The 24458-nt window shown below is 39.7% G+C and overlaps 1 protein-coding gene across 14 annotated transcripts in view; it reads right to left on the reverse strand.

Annotated features, from left to right (window-relative positions):
• The window catches only part of ATE1 (arginyltransferase 1), a 212301-nt gene extending 198605 nt beyond the window's left edge, over positions 1 to 13696 (reverse strand). For 10 of the 14 annotated variants that reach the window (XR_007471132.1, XR_007471131.1, XR_004481275.2 and 7 more), the window contains exons 1-5: positions 12451 to 12618; positions 10148 to 10211; positions 8059 to 8121; positions 3805 to 3908; positions 1806 to 2069 (exon numbers count right to left, since the gene is read on the reverse strand). Coding sequence is in view for 11 of the 14 variants with exons in the window: in XM_049696498.1 (XP_049552455.1) it covers positions 1806 to 2069; positions 3805 to 3908; positions 8059 to 8121; positions 10148 to 10211; positions 12451 to 12556 (601 nt within the window). In the remaining 3 variants the exon portion in view is untranslated. Of the gene's footprint in view, positions 1 to 1805; positions 2070 to 3804; positions 3909 to 8058; positions 8122 to 10147; positions 10212 to 12450; positions 12624 to 12932 lie in introns of those variants that run through there. The other 4 variants (XM_004265758.4, XM_033420870.2, XM_004265757.4 and 1 more) reach the window with 2 other exon arrangements.
• Positions 13697 to 24458: the final 10762 nt, after the last annotated feature.

A 24458-nucleotide genomic window follows, 5' to 3' on the forward strand; every position in this document is an offset into this window, starting at 1 on the left:
ACAAACAAACAAACAAACAAGCTCATAGAAAAAGAGATCAGATTTGTGGTCAAGGGGGAGACTGGATGAAGGCAAGTCAACAGGTATAAATTTCCAGCTGTAAGATAATATCACTACTTGAGATGTAATGTACAACATGATAAATATAATGAACACGGCCGTATGTTATAGATGAAAGCTGTTCAGAGAGTAAATCCTGAGTTCTCTTCACAACAAAAAAATGTTTTTTCTATTTCTTTAATTTTGTACCCATCTGAGACAATGGATATTCACTAAACTTATTGTGAGAATCACTTCACGATGTAAGTCAGATCATTATGCTGTACACCTTAAACTTATACAGTGCCGTATGTCAATTATAACTCAATAAAACTAGAAGAAAAAAAAAGAGTGGACATCACGAGTCAATAATTGTTTCAAATGAGGGAAGGGTACCTGGAAATTCATTACAATATTCAGTCTACATTTGTCTCTGAAATTCTCCAAAATGAAGGTTTTTCAAATTTTATAAACTATAAGTAATTTTTATAATAACAACTAAAAATGGTAAACAAACTGACCGACCCTAATGCCCAAGAGAGTAAGAGTTGAAAGAAACGATCTAAACCATTCAAAATATTTTATTGGACTATTCTTATCAATTAGGATGAAATCTCAGACAAACAATTTAAATGCCATGAGATTTTTAGATTAAAAAAAAAGGGCAGGCTTCCCTGGTGGCGCAGTGGTTGAGAGTCCGCCTGCCGATGCAGTGGACACGGGTTCGTGCCCCGGTCCGGGAAGATCCCACATGCCGCGGAGTGGCTGGGCCCGTGAGCCATGGCCGCTGAGCCTGCGCGTCCGGAGCCTGTGCTCCGCAACGGGAGAGGCCACAACAGTGAGAGGCCCGCGTACCACCAAAAAAAAAAAAAAAAAACTATTCAGTAAAAACGCAAAGTTTTCTGTGCTTTAACGCATGTAACGTTTAAACCAAAAACTAAAATAATATTAAAAAGTCTCTCCCTTGGATTTTGTATAAATAAATATAAGAACAAACTCAAGAACTGAAGAATAACTATGCAAATTTACATTTAATAATTTTGAAAGAGTCATACATATGTGCACACATATATATAATAAATCCATTTAACGCTGGATAAATTCTTTTATAAGTGATAATACGGAAAGAAGTCTCACCTTATTAAAGGTGAGATTAAATAGCAACATGTGGAAATTTTTTTTTTTTTTTTTGGCTGAGCAGCTTGCAGAATCTCAGTTCCCCAACCAGGGACTGAACCTGGGCCACGGCAAGGAAAGCCTGGAATCCTAACCACTAGGCCCACCAAGGAACTCCCTGGAAATTTTTCTTTTTAATCTGGAAGTTTTCAAACTAAAATTAATTTTGATTGCATAAAGAAATCTAATGATAAAGTGAAGAATTTCACAATGTCTATATGTCAGACATAATATCTAAAACTTACTTTGTCTCATTTAACACTAAAAATAAAAATGTTTAGCACCATACCCTCTCACTGACAAAAATTTTATTCTCAAACCTCTAACGCCTTAAAGTAGTAAAAATAAATGGAACTCTTTTAGAATGTCTGTGTCAGATGATAATAAGCCTATTATTTCAGGTTTTTTAAACAATTTGTTCACCTAAATCCAGGTAATAATAAGGTATATAAAACAGGGATCTATTTCACAGATTTCATGAGTAATTCACTTTTTTGGCTCATGAGAGCGCCCAGGGATTACAATGTCTCAAGCACAAAGAAAATTATTTAATACGACTTTAATGTGGCCTGATAAAAAACTTTCAATACCTGGCTGAGGAGCTGTATGCACTTTTACTGAATGTGATGGTTCACCAGAGTCCAACTTCTCTTCCATATCTTGTGACTGGATTAACTCATTAGATTCTTCCCTCTCTGAGCTCTTTCCTTTCTTCTTCTCTTCACTCTTTAAGCTCTCTTTGAGGTCATCACTGAGCGTTTTAAGGTCACACTGTATATCCAATTTATTTATTAATGCAAAGTCACTGGCAACGGCATCCTCCATGGTGGGCATGGTGGGCTCCATGGGCTCATCTATAAATCAAAACAGATCAAAGTCCATCAGCCAGGCCATTTGACACAATTAAAATACACACAGGAAAAAAAAGCCCCCTTTTATCCAATGTGTCAGAGACAACTGCGTGTCCACCAGATCCATTCTCCCATCTTCCAAGGTCAGGGCTGCGGTTAAGACTGTGGCACCCTGGCAAGGGAGCGTGTCAGTCCCTTCACAAGGTGTAATCAAGCTCTCGCCAATGGAACAGAACCAAACTGGCATGTTCAATTTTGCCTCACTTGTTTTAAAGGAAATTTGTAACCCTGAACTTCCACCCTTTCCCCTCCCCACTGGCTCGATTAGTAAAAACCAGAGCAACCTTGAAAATCACATGTTGAAGAGAATCCCAGAATGGCGGGGGTGGGGGTGGGGAGGGGGGGAGCAGGGCTGCAGGCCGACCTGGAACACCCACACTGGACTGTTATGTGAGGAAAGAAACAGATTCTATCATTTTTTAGTCACCGCATTTTGGTGTCTCTTTGTTACAGCTGTTTAGTCTCTTACCCTGATGAGTACATCACTCCTATGAACTGAGTGCAGACATAAATAATTCAGAAGCCTACAAGTCAAATAAAAAACCAAAGGTAAAAGCTACATAAAAAAACAGGCCATCCTCAATTTACTAATGGAAAGCGTCCTCAAAACTTATCTAAGTATTAATTTTTGAAACTCAGAACATGATTCCTGGCTGCTGAAAAAAACTGCATAATGACTAACCACGAAAATCTGTTTAACCTTTAAGGTTACATACTGACAACACTAAACAGAGTTACACCAGAATTCTGACATTTCCAGTATGACCCAGAGCCTTCTGGCCTCTCTGCTGCCAAGTCGGCTCCAAGTTGTCCTGAGTTCTGCTCTGTTACGCACAGTGCACGAGGGCAAAGAACAAACCTGCTTTGCTGGCTACTGTATCTCCAGTGCTTAAAAGAGGGACTAGAACATCGCAGGCATTCAAAACATACTTGGGGAATGAATTAACAAGCTAAGACAGCGGTGGGAGGCTCCCAGAGTTAGGCATTTCCTATGGCAGAAGTGAGAAAGAGCTCTAAGAATGGGTGGCATTCCCAATTCTTATGGTCATGTATTAGGTAGTGCCTATAGGAAAACATTAAAAAAAAAAAAAGGCAGCAAAAACACTGAAAAAGCAAAGTACCTGTAACCCAAGTTAATTAAATGTTACTAATGATCTTTTAGGAAATCCACTCACAATTCAGAATTCATCTGAAAATAAGAGACAACTTCAGGCAATATAATTTACTAAAAACCTTTCTCAAACATGGAAACTCTGAGCTTCACTCAGCATTGTGATTACGCAATCTTGTGTGAGTTGCAGATAAGCATCTATTTCTCCAGAGACAGTATCACTTTCTACTTACTTCATAAGGGTATTATTAGGATCAAATAAAATTAAGAGTTCTCGAAGAATTGTGAAAACTAAAATTTCAATAAACTCCAGGAAATCACATCTTTAAAATGGTCCGTTCTTCTTCCCAAGCTAGACTTCCCCTGGCATATTCCCCCATATCCTTGATTTGGGGGCCAGCGGTAACAGTAACAGCAGCGCTAAGAGCAGTCATCGTCATCAGAGTAACAACAGTACCTGACTGTATCGGACCTCCTTCCCCTATCTAAGAAATGACTGAAAGTGAGAACCTTGGAAAGAAACATCTATTTGAGGTAAACAGTTTTTAGACCCCCATCTCATCTTACCCTCACAATTTCCTTTTGAAATTTCCCCTTTAGCCAGAAATTTCAACATTTTTTTCAAAACCTTCTTGTGAGATTTTGATGGCTGAAACTGTAAAGGTCGGCACCTAGGAAAGCAAAATAAATATTTACAAAGTGAACTCAAACTGTGAAGAAATAAAATCAGTGCTGAATAATAGGACAGGGTTTAATGTAGCCTCTAATCCCACCCCAAATCTCACAAAAATACAGTTAAAGGATTATAAAAAAAAAAGAAAAAGACATAAACCACTAGGAAAAAAAATAATGGGAGAAATGTTGGAAGCTAGAAAGCAGATGTACAAGTGATAACTGACTTAGCAGACCAAAGAAAAGTTGAGTCCTAAGCCAAAAGTGGGAAAAGCCAAAAAAATATCCAATTTTCTCTACGTTACCCCTAAAAGTCTCAGGGATTGGCCATACCTGACACCCTGGGAGATGAGAGTGAAAACAGGAAGATCCCTTGAAAGTCTGTTTTGGAAGCGATTAATATATCTGATACTCTCCCCCACTCTGCACATATGACTCTCTACACAACCCAGCAGAAAACTGCAAACTTTTCAGAAAAGGGAAAAATAAGGCCTCTTACTTGAGGGATACAGGCACAGCTGAAAGGAATGGAAGTGTACTGCAAACAGTAAGCGTAAACGGAAGTATACATGCTGAATGTTGAGACCTCCAAGACCCACTTCTCCAACCCAGCCCCGGAACATCAGTAGATGATACCTTCTTTCCAGAATGTGATCAGAACTAAAAATACTGACCTCAGAGATTCTCCCAAAGAACAGGCTAGCCAGATCACCCTACTTAAAGCCCACAGTAAACGAGACCCACCAGGGTACATAAAATTTCCAGTGGAACACTGGAAGGTTGGAATCACCAGACACTTGAGGAGGGCCTCTAAAACAAAGATAGGTGCCAAAAACCTGGAGAAAGTAACTTGGAGGATAGAGACATACAGTATACAGGAAGAAGGGAATCTCAAAAAATTTAAGAGTCCAAGAACAAAAATCCCTCTTAGAAGTAAAAATATAATAATAAGATATAATAAGAAGAAATTAAAAGTTAAATAGAAGACAGAAGACTTGGAAAATAAAGGTGAGGAAATCTCCCAAAAGACATGGAAAACCGAAGAGAAAAAAAAAAATTAGAGTACCAGTCTAAAAGTTCCAATGTCTGAATAAAGATATTAGAGAAGAAAAAGAAGTTAATGGAAAGGAGAGGATCAATAAAATACAAGAAAATTTCCCTGAACTGAAGGACATGATGGGAGGAGCCCCTAGATAAGAAGGGTCCCTCAAGTCCATATGCAATGAATGAAAACAGACTCACAGCCAAACGTACTATGAAACATCAGAACTTTGAAGACAAAAAAACTTCCCAAGAGAAAGAACATGTTTTGGACAAAGGAACAAGAGTCAGAATGTCACTGGACTGCTCAACCGCAGTAAGACAACAATGGAGCAAAGCTTTCAAAATTCTAAAGGAAAATTATTTTCAATCTACACTTCTGTTCCTAGCTAAACTGTAAGTTAAGTTTGAGTAGTCAATGAAAACATTTTCAGACAAAGTCTCAAAAAACTTACCTCTTATGCACTTTTTCTCAAGAAGCTATTAGAAGACGTGCTTCGCTAAAATGAAGGAATAATACATACAAGAAAGAGGGTAGAAGAGATAAGATCCAAATCAAGACCCAAAGAGAATCCTCAAGATGACAGTAAAAAAGGGATCCTAGGATGACAGTGATGCCTCAGGCACAGAGGCAACCTGTCCAGATCACAGCAGGTCAGAAGATTCCACAAGAGATTTTCATCAAGAAGATAAAAATGATAGCGTACCTGAAGCATCTAAACATACCAAGAGAAAATTTACACCTCTCAGGGAGCATTTTTAGATAAACTGGTAATAGGAACCTAGAAGACTACGCAAACAAAAATGACAATAATCAACACCAGGAAAGTAAAAACTTGTGCAGGGAAAGAGAAAGAAAGTAATCATGGACTACTACACGGCTGAGCTGCGAAGCTTCCTTACACAGCCATAATGAGGTGACCACATCTATCCAAAACGATAATATTTCTAATTTGGGAAGTTTGGGACGAGGACAAACAGGAGCTTGAATGTGACAGGGGAAGAGGGCTGAAATAAAGTTAAATCCTTATCTTTCAAAGAGAGAAGCCCAGAGATAATGAAGAAAACCAATTTTTTAAAAATCAAGTATTATAATTATATAGGCATGTCACTTAAAGATAGAGATGAAAACCCAGAAGAATCAGTTAAATGCTCTGAAAGTGACTGAACTGGGAAAACAGAACATGAGACAGGCGGGAGGGTTTCAGAGGACTGCTTTTTGCAGAATAAGCTTTATAGAACTGTTGGATTCTTTAAATTGTTAGCATATACAACATTGATAAAAATTTAAAAAAAAAAATCCACAGACAGGGAAGTTCATCCTCATTTTTACTCACATACTGGACAGGTCCTAGCAGCTGCCTAACCAGAAGCTAAGTTGTAGGCTAGACCACCTTGCCCTTACATAAGGCCTCACTGCAACTACTGCAGTAAACAAAGTAAAATAACCAGAATATGCAAAATGACTCCAAGAGATCAACATATAAAATAAAGTTGTATAAAGAATAACGATCAGGGACTTCCCTGGTGGTCCAGTGGTTAAGACTCTGTGCTCCCAATGCAGGGAGCCTGGGTTCGATCCCTGGTCAGGAAACTAGATCCCATATGCCGCAACTAAAGATCCCGCCAGTACTCAGCAACTAAGACCCGGCACAGCCAAATAAATAAATATGTAAAAAAAAAATAAAATAAAATAAAGCTTCCACTCTTGTGTATATTGTTTAAAAAAAAAGCATAACAATTCAGAAAATGTTTGATTCCATGTAAAATTATTAAATAAGTCACATTCTATAATTACTTTCTCTTGCAATGTTAACTGAATCCCTTTTCATAAAGGCAACATACCTGGAATGGTGCTCTGTATGAGACAGGCACCCAGTAAATTATAAATGCTTTTATCTTTTTCTTTAACCCACTGAAATTGGCCTCTTCTGAATAGAGATTCTCAGGGTTCAGGCCAATCAATTTCAGACTTATTTCAACAAAATCCCAGCCATAATCCAGTAATAAATTGTTACCAGAAGGAAAATGACTTCTGTCTTTGAAGATGTCACCACTTCATAAACACTAAGCTGAAAAAGCTACTCTGTCGTTTTATACTAAATGAGATGCTGTCGGCAAACCAGACATCCATCTTTTCTCCTTATTGTACCAGTCCTTTGACCAATTATGTAAGAGAAAGGATTCTTAAGCAGGAAGAGTGAATTACTCAAAGTCAGTGATCACCCTAAAACTAATATGTTAGATGTTACATTATTTTTGTCTATACAGCTCCCTGTCTTGTTTTGTTTTGCTGCAGAGAGGATCTGCAACCATCAAATTCTCAGAACAGTCTACAACCCCAAAACAAGTTAAGAGTAATTAAGGAAAAAAAAAAAAAGAGTAATTAAGGGAGACAGCTGTGGGGACATGCCAAGCATGATGGACACAACTGGGTTTGTGTTTTTATCTAGAGTCTACATACACATTGAAACTGCAGACATGCCTCACAATGTTAACGTACCTTCCCTATTTTCTACCAGAAGAAGGGGAAGAGGGAGGGGAAGAGGAGGACCTTCATAATGAGAGAAGGGCAGAGTAAGGGGGGCACAGGGGAAACACAAAATATTAAGAAAAATCAAGCAAACACTCTAGGAAAACAGACTTTTAGTTCGAGTTTTCCAGTGAAGAAAACTAGACTCTGAATAGACGCAGATAAGTGTCAGCCCTCCTCCCCCTTATATAGGATCCTGTGGCATTGCCTGAATGAAACAACTGTTGTCAACACACCAGAGAACTGCAAAGCCATAAGCTAAACTGATAAAAATTTGATATCTAAAATTAATTTAAGTATTTGCCAATATTCTCCCAATATTTCATGTATTATTGACTAGATTGCTAAACAGTGTTTTTTTATACCATATTTATATCTAAACCAAACAGTATTATTAAAAGCTATTGATAGGCACATGAATATAGTATGAGTATGTAGAAAAAAATCTGTTTGCTTTTCTTTATGAAGAATGTTTACCTAGACAGAAACAGACACTTCAAAAAGCAAGAGTCTACTAAAAAATTATACACAATCTTCATATTAATAGAATATATTATATTAATCAAAATTCTTACCTTATTGTGTACTGAGGACAACATGTTTGATTCATGACAGGTTTGTACACATATTTCCCACTTCTAAAATTATAAAATAGTTTTGTTAAGTTTGTACACATTTCTCATATGTAGCAAAGTCGGTTAGTACAGGAGTACAAAATTAATTAGGGTAAAAATCTAATCAACAGTGTAAAAACATTTAGGTTTAGTTACTTTTCATAAGCTAAATGATCTTGCAACGTGGGTATACCAAGGACCAGAGTCCAGGTTTTTCTTTTCTGAACGTTTACATATGTATTCCACGGTTAATCACCTCAATTACCCTCTCACCTGCGTCTGCAGTCCCTTCCATGCCTCGATCTACCACCCACCCTCAATAGCAAAAGGGCAGTCAGAGAAAACTGCCCAGGATGCTGTGGGACTGATGTGTGCTGTTGCCTATGACATCCACACTTGGGGGTTCCATGGGCACCAGCACGATGAACCCCCAAACCAATCTAATCCTTTCCATGCCTTCTGGATCTCAGTTAATGCAGTCATACATTTACGAGCTGAATTTTGTCCAGATTTAAATGTGCCCTAATCCAATCTGACTGGTATCCTTATCAGAAAAGGAAATTGTACACAAAAAGGAACAATAAACAAAACACTAGGGATGCACACACAAAGAGAAAGGACCGTGTGAGGACACAAGAAGGCAGCAGGTGCAAACCAAGGAGAGAGGCCTCAGGAAAAACCAAAGCTGCAGAGACCTGGATTTAGGACTTCCGACCTCCAGAACTGTGAGGAAATAAACTTCTCTTGCTCAAGCTGCCCAATCTGTGGTATTTTGTCAAGGCAGCCCTAGCAAACACACAGGAATTCAGTTCCCGAGCCGAAAACCTGCGAGTCCTCCTAGACTCTTCCCTCTAATGCACCTCCATATCCTGCCAGCAAGCGATCTACTTCCAAAATGCCTCAAAAATGTGTCTTATGATCCATCCGATCCATCTCCTGATACACAGTCACTGCTACTGACCATGACAGCGGTCCTCACCACCTCACACATGGACACTGCAATAATCTCTGGAACTAATGGTCCTGCCTTCAGAATCACCCGCTCAGACACCTCTCTGCTATCTGAATGATCACTTCCAAATCACAAATTCCACCCCTTTTCTCTCTGACATAAAAGCCTTCAATAGCTCCCCTGTACCGTTAAAAAAAACCCACAAAATCTCCTTATCATGGCACACGAAGTCTTTCAACATCTGGCCTATATCTGTCTTCATTTTGGGCCCCATTATTACGTTTAAGGAAAGCTGTGAAGTTTCATTTACTGTGCTCAATCCCATGACTTCTGGGGAGTATTGGCACAGGGCACCTAACACTGCTCATACTTACGTAAGGAACCTTACCTAATAGCTATTCTAGAATCATCTACATAAAAAGAGCTGCCCAAAAACCTCAGCTATCAAAGGCAACGTGTGGACTTAAGGGAATCCTGATTCAAATAAACCAACTATAAAAAAGAATTTTTTGAGACGAGCAGAAAATCTAATCAAAACTAGGTAACTGGTGACGTCAAATAATTATTATTAAATTTGGAAAGTATGGTAATGATATTGTGGAGATGGTAAGAAAGAAAATCCTTCTTAGAAACACATACTTAATACAGGTATAATGACATGATATCTGCAATTTGGTTTAAATAATCTTGTGGGAGGAGGGGAAGGGGGGAGTATCTTATTCTGCTTGAGCTGCTATAACAAAATGCCATAGAGGGGACTTCCCTGGTGGCACAGTGGTTAAGAATCCACCTGCCAAGGAAGGGGACACGGGTTCGAGCCCCGGTCTGGGAAGATCCCACATGCCGCGGAGCAACTAAGCCCGTGCGCCACAACTACTGAAGCCCGCGCACCTAGAGCCCATGCTCCGCGACAAGAGAAGCCACGGCAAGGAGAAGCCCGCGCACTGCAACGAAGACTAGACCCCGCTCACCCCAACTAGAGAAAGCCTGCATGCAGCAATGAAGACCCAACACAGCTATGAATGAATGAACGAACGAATGAATAAATAAATAAATTTTTTTTTTTAAAAGAAGTATCTTTGTATTAAGGACCTTTACCTTCGCCATCCTCGGTCTATGAGATCCTGATAATCCTGTACAGTCATGGAATGTGCCCACATGCCTGAAAAATAAGTGCCATGTTAATTACAGCAGGTGGAACTTTTTACTTTTTTAAATCCAAAGCATTATCTTTAAAATATGAAAACTGAAGCAAAAAAAAAAATCCAGCTCATATTGGAGAAATGAAAGTCTGCACATACTTCATACTTGTTAGCTTGACACAATACACAACACAAATGAAATACATGATGTATTTATCTTAAGTTTAAAAATCAAGCACACAAAGCGATCACATGCAATTCAGGATTAGTCAACAGTCTCTATGACATCATAAATTTAGGTCCTCACTGCAATCAAATTACATCACACCTTTAAGTCATAATAATATCCCCAATAATTTAATAACCTGGTCTCTTTAGAAGAATTAGAAAGCAAATGTTTTCTTGTGCATATAAATTCTCCTGATTTTTATTTGTTTACACCATAGTCTTACACACTGAACAAAAGTATACGTACAGCAATATTCCTTTTAACTATAAAAACTGAAAGTAATCCAAATGCCTAGGAACAGAAACTTGATTACAGGGACTATGATGTTATCAATATGATGAAATAATTCTGCAACCATGAAAACAATGAAGACTATGAGAAAACACTGAATTAATGGTAAAGAAAAGTGAATTTTATTCTTGTAAACAGTAAACTGCACCAGCACTATGTAAAGATAAAGATAGGCTTGATAGAGCAGGGCGTAATGAGAAAAGCACATGGCATGTGTACAACAGAAATGTCCAGAAGCCTGGTGGAGACCCATTAACACCCAGTTACTCCATGAGGTTCAATTTCCTCATCTGTAAAATAGGAATAGTAAAACCTACCTACCCAATAGGTGGGGTGTCCTATAGTAAAGATTATTATTAAAATCGAGATGACAGAAATTTACAGTTATCTAAGCGAAAAGGTTGAAAGTAGGTTTTTCCCACAGAACTTAGAGAACGTCTATATTAATCGATTTTCTCTTACTAAAATTATTAGAAAAATAATTAAGGACCTAATATTAATTTTAGACATGTTTAGTATAAAGTATTTGTTACATACATATTATAATCACAATACTAACATTCTGAAAGAGAGAAGGGAAAAAATCTCTAATACCCTAAGGCAACCACTGTCACCATTTGGGTTTTTCTCCTCCCAGAGCTGTAACCGTGTCACATATGTTATTTGCATCCTGCTCATGTTCTCCGTTTAACCCAAGACTCTGTTTTTTCACGTTAACTCATCTTCATCACCGTCACTAATGACTGCGTTATACCACACTCTACCCCCGCTCACCCACAAGATGCACCTAATAAACACTTTTAATTAGCCAGTAAACGGACGCACCATAATCGCCCAAATCATTCCCCTACGGTAGGACATACTTTTTTTTTAATACGGAAACCACCCCAATTTACATCTTCATAGACATCCCATTTTCCACAATGCTAGATTATTCTTTAAAATAAGTGTCTACTTTTGCCAAAACACGACACGGCAGGAAATAAACATGATGTTCTGTTTACAAACAAGAAATCTTCCAAAACAAAACTGAATCGTGGGGGGGAAGGGTACTGTAGGCTGGCTTTGTCGTCGTCATCGAGGTGGGTGGAGAAATGACACGGCACCCAAACACCTGGTAAAATTTTCAAGCACCTCGGTACCAACAGGGCCCCTCGCCAGCAGCGACTACGGTCACTGGTTTCTTCTATATTCTTCCAGAGACATTTTATCCACGGATGCCCGCGCACGTGTGTTTCCCACACACACCGTTTTCTACACCAATAGCACCACCCGACACTCACTGTCCTGCACCCCGCGTTTTGCCCTGACCCTCGGAGACACCTTCACAGCAGCATCAGCACTTACAGGTCAGCCCCCGTAACCGACCACGCCACAGCGCTCCCCAGCAGGCGTGCCACCAGGTACTTAACCGTCTCCTACTGATGATGGACACCTATTTCCACACTTGGCTACTGCGAGACAATAATTATTTCGCACGTCCGAGCACCTGTGCGAAGAATGAGCATCTAGAAGCTTCCCTGCTCAATCAAAGGTGAGGTCCGTTTTTAATTCCGAAAGCCACTGCACTCAGGGGAAGCCCCATTCCGCACTCGCTCCACGAGACAGCAGCTGGGCAGGGGCTGGGCGCGTCCCTCCAGCCAGTCGGCCCGGGGCGCCGCGACCCCCGAGGACACCGGCCCACCCCCGAGCCCCGAGGCCGCGGCGCCCTTCCCCGCCCGCCAGCCCGGCCCGCTTACCATTGGAGCGACTGCCCGACTCGTTCTTGCAATAGCCGCAGCGGTAGAAATCCTCGCCCTCGAAATATTCCACGATGCTGGGCGAAAGCGCGGCCCAGGAAGCCATGGCCCCGACCCTCCAAACGCTACGCGGCCCAGCCCAAAGCCGCCGCCACCCCACAATGCACCGCGCCGCCCGGGCGCCCACAGCCCGGCCCTCGCCCGAGCCCCTCGGCGCTGACGCCGCCCGCGCCATCTTAACCTAGGGCAGCAGCCTTCCGCTATTTCCGCTCCTTCTCCGAGAAGGACCGCCATCTTCGGTGAGAATGAGACCAAAAGACAAAACGTGAAGGACAACGATCTGGGAAGAAACGAGTGGGAAAGGAAAGCGGGAGTTGGAGAGCAGGCCCTGGGTGTTCCCTCGCGAGGGCCCGGACGCGGCGGGCGGTGCGGGGATTTGGACGTAAGGCGTCCGCACCAGCTCCATCGACCGGACCACTCACCGCAGGACGCCTTGCCCTCCTCGGAGTCGCAGTAGCCGCAGTAGTAGCCGACCTTGAGTCCCTTGTACTCCACCACCGAGGCCATGGCTGCCGCCAGGTCCACGCAGGCCGACCACGCCTCTCGGCGCCCCGGGGCCGACCTCTGCGGAGCGCTGGGGTCCGCGGCGGGGAGGAGTGGAGAGCGAGGCCCGGCGCGGTGCGTCGCAGCGCCGTGGGGCCCGGTCGGTATTGGGTCCGGGGGCCTCCCAGGATTAGTGGATCGTAGTGCGCTCTGGCGCCGAGTTCGAGCCAACCCGTTGCGTTACTCCATCGCCAGTCCTTCCCACAACTGCGCGTTGATAGCCCTAATTTACAGATAAGGAGACTGAGGCACAGAGCTTGTGATCACCCTCTTTTTAGATCCTGCAGGTCTCAGTTCAAAAGTTACCATTTCAGGCCGTCCTAGCCAATTCTAGCTTCTTCCAAACCAGCAAGCACTCACTTAAATGTCCCGTAGGTTCGAGTACACATGCCTTCTGTGGATGGCAGGGTAAGTGAATTGAACACTTCACTCTTTTAAAGGAAACAAGTGTCAGAGCCAGTTGCTGCCTTGTGCCTAGTGCCACCATATCTTACGACTTTTTTTTTGAAATTTATTTTTTTATACAGCAGTTTCTTATTAATTACCCATTTTATACATATTTGTGTATACATGTCCATCCCAATCTCCCAATTCATCCCACCGTCACCCCACCCCCCGCGACTTTCCTAACTTTTAAAAAGAAGCTAGAAATCAGATTTTTTTAGTACAGTTTTGAAATGTTACTTTAAAAGAATTTTTTTAATTGTACAGGCCAAACAACATTTATATAGGCTGAATTCAGCGCATGAGCCTCCAATTTGCAACCACTATTTTAAAGGGGATTTCTTAAAGACTAACAGTCCTGGAGCAAAGTATAAAAATCAGTGAATACCTCCAACAAGGTAATATTCCTTATTCTTTAATTCTGTATGCACAGATAATTTAAGCTTGTCTGTCCTTATATTTTTTTCCCGTCAACAATAAAGCTGATTATCTTTTTATGTTTAAAAAGTGAAATCATGTAACTTGGAGAAGCAGGTAAACTTTTGAAGTCAGTTTCAACATTCTTGACCCTAAGGTCCACTATGCTGGATATGTGCCTATTTAAGAGGTTTCTTGGTGGCAGAGTGACCTGTTATATCGCTAAGCATCAGCTGTGCCTCACACAATGGGAAAGAACCTAAGGATAGCCATGTAGCATGCCGGAGGACCTTAGATTTATCCAGCTCCTCCAATCCTTAGATTTAAAGGCCCCTTACTAGATCTCAGTACCCATGTTCTTAAGACAGACCTCATCCGTTTTGTTCATTATAACAGATTTGACTATTTCTGGTGCTTTCCTGGACAACATAGGAAACAAAGGCCAGAGAAGCCAAATAATTTGCCTAAGATCACACAACTAGTAAGAGACAAATAGGCGGGGGAAAAGGTGATAAAAATAAAATTAATTGAAAAAGAAGAAAAGAGATCAACAAATACTAGGTTTGGACATGGGTAGGGCAATAGTTCCTAGATGTGTTTATTTTGCTGAAGGTTAGGCACAAAGTTTTCATCTTCCAGGCCCAAATGAGAAAAATAGTGCAAAGTTTCATTTAGTTTCCATCTTTGGGGGCCGGGGGGAGCTGGAAGAGGGCACTATTAGAACATCCTTTTATTTATGAAATTGCCAGTAATAGATAGTTGTCTTTGTTTTTAATTTTCATTCTTGACAAAATGCTGGCAACACTAGCATGTTTGGTTCCATTAACATAGTTTATATAACTGAATGTGAAGTTGAGTTTGCAAAGCTTAAGAGTGAGGTTCAGTCCTAGGCACTGATGATGTGAAGGACTCTGCATGGTGATAGGCCCGTGATGCTTGAATTAAAGTGAAATGTGTTTCTCTTTCCTTCTGAAGAAAGTGTTGTGAGTAGATAGTAAGTTGGGGGGTGGTGGGGAGGACAGTTAAATACAGAGAAGGGGGACACACTAGGAAAGAGCTGTGTTATGAGCAGAGGCAGGGAGGTAGATAGGAGCACCAGGGGTCTCAGGTACTGGTGGTGGTGGTAGAGTCCTAGGAAATGCTTTCCTCTGTGGGGCACTCACTGCCAAGAGACCTCAGATTAGACCCTTTCCCTCCACTGTCTAGACCTTTGCTCTCCAGTTTGGTAGCCACTAGCCACATGTGCCTGCTGAGCACGTAAAATGTGAATAGTATGACAGGGAAACAACTTTTATTTAAATTTACTTGAATTCTTAAATTGAGGCAGTATAGACAGCAAGCAGGATAAATGCCAAAAAATCTGCATGTAGGCACATCATATTCAAACTGCAGAAAATCGAAGACAAACAAAAATCTTGAAAAAAAAGCCAGAGGGGGGTAAACCCTTAGCTATAGAGGAGCAAGGATCAGAGTTACATCAGTCTTCTGGTTAGAAACCGTACAAGAAGAAAGGAAAGTGAAATATTTTAAGTATTGAAAGAAAAAAAAGACCAGCCTAGAATTCTGTATCCAGCAAAATTATCCTTCAAAAGTGAAAGAGAAGGCTTTCTCAGACAAAACAGAAATGGAGGAAATTTGTCCTCACTAGACCTGATTTGCAAGAAATGTTAAGAAATTCTCCAGAAAGACAGAAAGTAATATACGTCAGAAACTCAGACCTACTTTATAAAAAGAGCATTAGAGAAGGAATAAATGGAGGTAAAATGAAATTTTTCAGAATCTTAATTGACAGATAACAGATGGTTTAATAACAGCAACTTGTACAGGGTGCAAGTTTATGGATAAGTGAAATGAGTGAAGCAACGTTATAAGGGGTGGGAGGTAGGAAACTGGGAATACTCTTACAACGTACCCACACTGCCTGTAAAGTAGTTATTTGAAAAAGAATTTGGATTAGTTGTAAATGTATACTGCAAACTCAAGGGCAACCATTTAAAGAAGCAAAAAAAGTATAATTGCTATGCTAACAGAGGAGAAAAAAATAGAATCATAAAATGCTTAATTAAAACCATAGAAGGCAGAATAAGAGTGGAAGACAAAAAAACAGAGCAAGAGCAACAAATTGAAGACAGTAACAAATATGGTAGATATCAATCCAATTATATCAGGGATCACTTTAAACATCAATGGTCTAAATATACCAATTAAAAGACAGAGACTGGGCTTCCCTGATGGCTCAGTGGTTAAGAATCCGCCTGCCAATGCAGGGGACATGGGTTTGAGCCCTGCTCTGGGAAGATCCCACATGCCGCGGAGCAACTAAGCCCGTGCGCCACAACTACTGAGCCTGCGCTCTAGAGCCCACGAGCCGCAACTACTGAGGCCTGTGCGCCTAGAGCCCATGCTCTGCAACAAGAGAAGCCACCACAATGGGAAGCCCGTGCACCGCAATGAAAGAGTAGCCCCCACTCACCGCAACTAGAGAAAGCCCGCGCGCAGCAACGAAGACCCAACACAGCCAAAAATTAATTTTTTTTAAAAAGGACTATCAGACTGGATTAAAAAATGAGACCCAACTATATGTTATCTACAGAAAAACCCACTTTAAATATAAAAACACAGATTAAAGGGATGGAGAAAGATATATTGTGCTAACACTAATCAAAAGAAAGCTCGAGTAGCTACTTTAATTTCAGATAAAGTAAACTTTAGAGCAAGGAAAATTAGGGATGTAGAGGGAGCATTACATAATAATAAAGGGGTCAAGTACCCAAAAAGACATAACAGTCCTTAATGTGTATGCACCTAACACTGTTCCAAAATGTGTGAGGCAAAAACTGATAGAACTGCAGGGAGAAATAGAAGAATCCACTATTACAGAGACTTGAGCACCCCTCTATCAGTAATTGACAGGTCCAACAGGCAGGATCGTAATTGAACTGAAGACCGTCAGTCAACTGGATATAACTGACATCTATAGAATACTTCATTCATCTGCAGCAGAATACCTATTCTTCTCAAGCTTACACAGAACATTCACCAAAATAGACCACATTCTGGACCATTAAAAAAGAAAGAAAGAAAAGAAAAGAAAAGCCTTAACAAATTTAAAAGAATAGAAAGCATACAAACTATGCTGTCTGACCACAAAGGAATTAAACTAGAAATCAATAACAGAATGGTAGCTGGAGAAGTCCAAAATACCAGAGATTAAACAGCACACTTCTAAATAACACTTGGGTCAAGGAAGTTGCAAGAGAAATTTAGAAATATTTTGAACTAAATGAAAAAATACAACTTAACAAAATTTGTGGGATGTAGCATGCGCCGTGCTTAGAGAGAAACTTACAGCATTGAATGCATATATTAGAATAATGACCTCAAATCAGTAATCTAAGCTTCTACCTCAGGAAATGAGAAAAAGAAGAGCAAATTAAACCCAAAATAAGCAGAAAAAAATTACAAAAATTAAAGCAAAAAGAAAAATTACAAAAATTAAAGCAAAAATAAATGAAATTGAATACAGGAAATCAATCTAGAAAATCAATAAAACCAAAAGCTGGTTCTTTGAAAAGATAAAAAAAGTGATGAACCTCTAGTGAAGCTAATTAAGAAAAAAAGAATACAAATTACCAGTATCAGAAATGAGAAAAGGACACCACTACTGCTGCCATGTACATTAAAAGAATAATAAAGGAATATTCTGAACAATTCTATGCTCATACCTATGATAATCTAGAGGAAATGGATCAATTCTTTGAAAGACAATCAACCAAAACACACAAGAAGAAATAGATAATCTCAATAGGCCTGTATCTAAAGAAATAGAATCAATAGTTAATGACCTTTGAAAACAGAAAGCATCAGGCCCAGATGTGTTCACTGGTGAATTCTACCAAGCATTTAAGGAAGAAATTACACCAACTCTACAGTTTCTCCCAGAAAATAGAATCAAAGGGACTTTTCTAAATCATTTTATGAGGCCAGCATTACCTTAATACCAAAACCAAACAAAGACATTACAAGAAAGGAAAACTATAGATCAATATCTCTAATGAACATAAATGTGAAAATCCTCAACAAAATACTAGTAAATGGAGTCCAACAATGTAAAAAGAATTATACACCACCACTAAGTAGGACTTATTCCAGGTATGCAAGGCTGGTTCAACATGACAAAAGCAGTTAATGTAATCCATCACATTACTAGGCTAAAAAAAGAAAAATCATATGATAATATCAATAGATACAGAAAAAGCCTTTGACAAAATCCAATACCCATTTATGACAATTAAAAGAAATTTCAGCAAACTAGGAATATATAGGAACTTCCTCAACTTGGTAAAGAACATTTACAAACATTCTTAATGGTGAAAAATTATATGCTTTCTCAATAAGATCAGGAACAAAGCAAGGATGCCACCTCTCACCACTCCTATTAAACATCATACCAGATGTCCTAGCTAATGCAATAACAAGGAATAAAAGGCACACCTATTGGGAAGGAAGAAATAAAGCTTTCTTTCTTCACAAATGACATGATTAGCCAAATGGAAAATCCCAGAGAATCAACAACAACAAAAATCTGGAACTAAGAACCAATTATAGCAAGGTTGCAGGATACAAGGTTAATATATAAGAGTAAATTGCTTTCCTATATACAAGAAATTAATGAGTGGAATTTGAGAGTAAAAACAATACCATTTACATTAGCACCAGAAAAAAAAAACAAAACAAGAAATACTTGTGTATAAATCTAACAAAATATGTACAAGATCTGTATGAGGAAAACTATAAACCTGAGATGAAAGAAATCAAAGATCTAAATAAGTGGAGAGGTGATCCATCTTCATTGGTAGGAAGATGAATACTGTTAAGATGTCATTTCTTCCCAACTCGATCTTTAGATTCATTCTAATCCCAGTCAAAATCCTAGCAAGTTATTTTGTGAATATTGAAAAACTGATTCCAAAATTTATATGGAGAGGCAAAAGACTCAATAACCAAAACAGTGTTAAAGGAGAACAAAGTTGGAGGACTGACACTACCAGCCTTTAAGAATTACTACAAAGCTACAGTAATCAAGACAGTGTGGTATTGGTGAAAGAGTGGACAAATAGATCATTGGAACAGAGTAGAAAGCCCAGAAGTAGACACAGTTATATATAGTCAACTGATCTTTGACAAGGAAGCAAAGGGAATTCAATGAAAGGATAGTCTTAACAAATGGTGCTGGAACAACTGGGCACCCACCTGCAGTAAATAATTCAAAATGGAGCATAAGCCTAAATGTAAAACACAAAACTAAAAACTCCTGGAAGATAACTTAGAAAATCTAAGTGACCTTGGGTTTAGCAATGACTTTTTAGATGGAGCACTAAAAGCATGATCCATGAAAGAAGAAATGAAGTCATGCTTCATTAAAATTAAAAATGTTTGCTCTGCAAAAGACACTGTTAAAAGAATGAAAAGATGAGTCACAGACTGGTAGAAAATCTTAGCAAAACATCTGATAAAGGAATGATACCTAAAACATACAGAGAACTCTTAAAATTCTCAGCAATAAGAAAACAAGCAACCCAATTAAAAATGGGCAGAAGATCTGGACAGATACCTCCCAAAGAAGATAAACAAATGGCAAATAAGTATATGAAAATATGCTCAGCATCATGTCACATTAGCGAATTGCAAATTAAAACAATAATAAAATACCATTATGCACCTATTAGAATGGCTAAAATTCAGAACACTGACAACACCAAATAGGAGTGAGGATGTGGAGCTACAGGAACTCTCATTCATTGCTGGTGGGGATGCAAAATGTGCAGCCACTTTGGAAGACAGTTTGACAGTTTCTTACAAAACTAAACATACTCTTTACCATATGATCCAGTAATCGTGCTCCTTGGTATATACCCAAATGAGTTGAAAACTTAGGTCCACACAAAAACCTACACACGAATGTTTATAGTAGCTTTATTCATATTTGCCAAAACTTGGAAGAAACCAAGATGTCCTTCAGTATGTGAATGGATAAACTAATGGCTGTGCACCCATACAATAGAATATTATTCAACAATAAGAAGAAATGAGCTATTAAGCCATGAAAAGGCATAGAGGAACATTAAAGGCATAAGTGAAATAAATCAATAAGTGAAATAAATCAATCTGAAAAAGCCTTTACAGTATTAAAAAAAAGCCATATTGTATGATTCCAACTATATGACATTCTGGAAATGGCAAAACTATGGAGACAGTAAAAAGATCAGTGGTTGCCAGGGCTTTAGGGCAGTGATACAATTCTGTATGGTGTACTAATTATGGACACTTGTCATTATACATTTGTCAAAATCCATGGAATGTACAACACAAAAAGTGAACCTTAATGTAAACTATGGACTTTGGCTAATGATAGTGTGTCAGTATTGATTCATATATATACCACACTAATACAAGATATAAATAACAGGGGGAACTTGGAGGAAAAGAGTACTCTTTGATCAATATTTCTGTAAAACTACAGCTGCTCTAAAAAAAAATTGTTACTTTAAAAAACAGCAGTGTAAAGCTTTTAAAATTGATTAAGTGTAGAAATGTAATATTTTGTACATATATCCTGGAGATATTTTATCCTGACATCCTGATAAATACATATCACAAAAATTAACCTCATCTGTTTCTTTACTTTTTAAAATGTGACTCCTAGATGGCTTTAAATTACATCTCGGACTGACATTCTATTTTTGTTGAACAGTGCTTCCTCACTGGACCAACTCAATTCTCTACTTTTCTCTGCTTCTAGTCCCTACAGTTTCAGGATCTTTTCTCTAGTGCCACTTCTTCTTAAGCACTTTCCTGTTAACAAAATTTCATAGTTCTCTATTTGTTTTGGGAAATCATCAAAATTCCTCCACGTCATATTCTGGCCACTGCGTTCCTCACCACAGACTGTGCTCTATATTCTGGCCCGCAGCATCCATCTTGTACTCTGCCTGTGCAACCTCCTCTGGTTAACCACTCTGATTGACTCACCCCTTGCTTGGCTGGTCTCAGGAGTATCTTCCATTTTTGCCACTGCTCAAAATGTGCTCCCCAAGAAGCCCTCCTTGCTGCACCCCATCTCATGCTAATGACTCCTGCCCTTGGTTTTCCCTCCACACTTAAGCATCCCATTTATACCACTACATCATGCGTGTGCTCTTGCATACATTTCTTGCCTCCCTAATTGGACTGCAAAGTCTACAAAGGTAAGGACTGTGTTTCTACTTCTCCAGTATTCCAAGGTTAGGTGGTATGGCAGGCGCTTAGGACTACAGGCTTTGAGTTTAGACATCGACTTTCAAGTTTCAGTCTCCCACTTGGCTGCTGTGTGGCCTTGAACACATTTCTTACCTCTCTTAGCCACCATTTCCTCTCCTGGAAAATGGGGAGAATAATAACATTACCTCAAGGGTGTGGTTGGAATGTCCATATTTTATGTTCAGATACTGTCAGAGGCACTTTAGTTTGTTTTCAAACTCCTGCAAAATGGAGACAGCAGGCAAGGTGCTGCTTCCAGTGCCAGCAGTTAATCTGTGATTATACTGTGAAGATTATTTCACGCTCAGTGACGTGAGAAGTGGTTTCACAATCATTTCAGTTCAGAAAGCATCATCATCTCCTCCTCCAGCTAGGACTTCTCATAATTATTTAAACATATTTCGTGGTTTTTGACAAAGGGTTAAAATTTAGGTATATAAGAAGATACTTGTTAGCAAAGTGTCCTTTTTATATTTGTCGTGGAGAAACACAACTCAAGCCATCTTTGCTTATGTTTGGGCTAAGTGTAGTCTTGCTCAGCGTTTGTTTCAACCTAATTGGCTATCAGAGGTTTTTGTTTATCTCCCTGGCTTATATTCTTTATCCCCCCAGTTTCTCTTATCAGGAAAGAGAAACTTTACAGCATAGTACTCAAAAGTACTTTCAGGTCCACATGATTGTCTTTGTGTGTTTTAATTAAGCTGATTCCTTACTTAAAGAGAGGCTCACATTAAGAATTGCATAGTTTTCTTTATCAAAAAAAAAAGAGGCTTTCTATTCTGTTTTCATGGGATGATAAATAAGACATTGACTTTTAGTCCTTCACATAGTGCCTGGCTCATAGTCAGTGACTATTAGGAATGTGTGGTAGTATGATGCTGTCAGGTCCCAGGTGTTATAAACATTTTGGCGGAATTATCACATAAGTTTCACGTCTGAGCAGCATGACTTTTGATCAGTTTTAAAATGGTATCTTGTTTGGTTTGGGAAGCACCTGATATTAAAATGTAGACTGAAGGGGTGGGATAGGGAGGGTGAGGGGGGGCTCAAGAGGGAGGGGATATAGGGATATATGTGTGCATATGGCTGATTCACAGAGTTGTACAACAGAAACTAGCACAGCATTGTGAAGCAATTATACTCCAATAAAGATGTATTAAAAAAAAAAGAATTCAGTGCTTTGGTATGAAAATAGAAACCACTGTCATGACTTGATGTTTGAAATTCTTTGATTTTTTTTAAGCATAAAATACCCGTATTTACTTCTATAACTCATTTATTTCTGAATTTGAGTTTGGGGCTACGGTTTCAAGCTCGTCTCCACAAGCAGCACATTTTGGAAGGGGTACATTTTATTCCTACTAAATAAGCCAGGTTGTAATTAATCACTGTATTTTCTCCTTTTCACATTTTTTTAAAGAACTAGAGACATCATAGTGGGTTATGTGAGGACTTTGTTCGAATGGATGCCACTCACATGTATGGTGAACAGGGTTTCCTGATGTGAATATGCAGTCATTTTCATTAATGTGATTTCAACACTGGTGTATTTTTTGCTTAATGACCAGTTATGAACATAATTATACAGTATAGGACTAGAAGTATACTAAACAGTATCAAAGCTCACAACTTCATAGCAGGAGCAGTATTTAGTTGAGTGACACGCCAGCTAAGTAATGATGAGACCCCACGACTGGGCCACCTGCACACTTGTCCGACCTCCTGCCACTACTGTGAGTGTGTGTGCAGGACCCGCTCCAGGGTTCTCCACCGATTCCAGGGTTCCATTTCCATAGAAGATACACAATATATATCCCAAAAAGAAAAAAAAGGATGCTCCCATTGCCTTGGGAGATGCTCCCTCTAACTGCACTTTAGCCAGGACACCTGTGCGTGTGAAGCACAGGCCCTTGTGCTCTCTGTCTGCAGCTGTTTAGCCCAGCTCACGCTGAAGCTCATTCCGTGCCAGCCAGAAGATGTCTTCACCTACGACCTCCCAGTAGTCTCAATCTAGGATAGTGATGACACATACAGAAAAGCTTGTGACTACTTCTGGTTGCCCTAGAAATCAAACCAAGGCATCCTGAAGGATCAACAGTAGGTAGCTGAAAGACTGAAAGAGGGCCAGAAACTTTAATGGCTGGAAAACAGGACTTGGCAGAATAGAGAATGAGAGATGAGCGTTGGGAGAGCAGCTTAGGAGAGCACGTGCTGAGAGGAAGAGAGTGAAGGGCAGAGATGTGCTTTGTGAAACTGGCCATTGATAGGGCGATGGCTGAAACAGAAGACACCAGAGATAAACAGCATGTGGCCCTAAGAGCCGCGGAAGTGGCCACAGGTGCTCCGAGGAGAAGGGGTGGTGGGGGCTGCGGAAGGATCAACCGGCAGTGCAGATCCCACCCTCACACCCGCCTTTGGCGACAGACTCAGAACGGCTGGATCTGAGTGCAGAAGAGCAGTAGGTATTACTGTCCTTACATTTTGAGTAAAGGCAGGAGAAGATTCACCTATCTGGGAACGGGTGTAGCACAGGAAAGAAAATTATGTGCTCTGGAGTCACACAGGCACACATCCTGCCTCTGAAACCAACCCATGGGACCTTCAGCAAGTCACTGATCCTCTCTTGACCTCAGTCCACTTTGCTATGAAATGGGGGATAACAAGTACTTACCTCATACGGCTGTTTGGAAGATTAAGTAAAAGAATCCATTTGAGTTCTTAGTGCAATGCCTAGAGTATGGTAAACTCTATAAATGTTGCTGTGGAAATAATATAAGAATTGCTTAGGAAAGAAAAATATGAAAGCAGAAATATGAGTCTTTGAGAAATTAACTTTACCTAAACAGCAAATATAGTTTTGTTTTTTTCTAGTTCCATGTTATAAAATCCCTCCCTTCTGCTGCTAAGTCAGAGCAACAATATTTATGACCCAGATGGCTAAACAGAGAACCTATCTGCTAACTGAGCAGGTTAAGAGATGAGGTCTTGAGGATGCCTACATGTGATTGTGCTCCGTCTTAAGTGATAAATGTCTCTGCTTTATTCTTCTGCATTAAATTAAGAAAAAAAACCCACAACTCTTTCTTGCTGTCAAATTGTTTTATTATCTATCTAAAATGTAAACCTTTCACAAGAATCATGAAACATGTTATAGTTAGATAGCTATTATTGGAAATTAATGATAGCTTATCAGTTATATTTATCGTTAATCACCTTATGCATAACTGAACTTAAAATGGACTTAC

The sequence above is a fragment of the Orcinus orca genome, chromosome 14, assembly GCF_937001465.1.
Source record: "Orcinus orca chromosome 14, mOrcOrc1.1, whole genome shotgun sequence".
NCBI classification, from domain to species: domain Eukaryota; kingdom Metazoa; phylum Chordata; class Mammalia; order Artiodactyla; family Delphinidae; genus Orcinus; species Orcinus orca.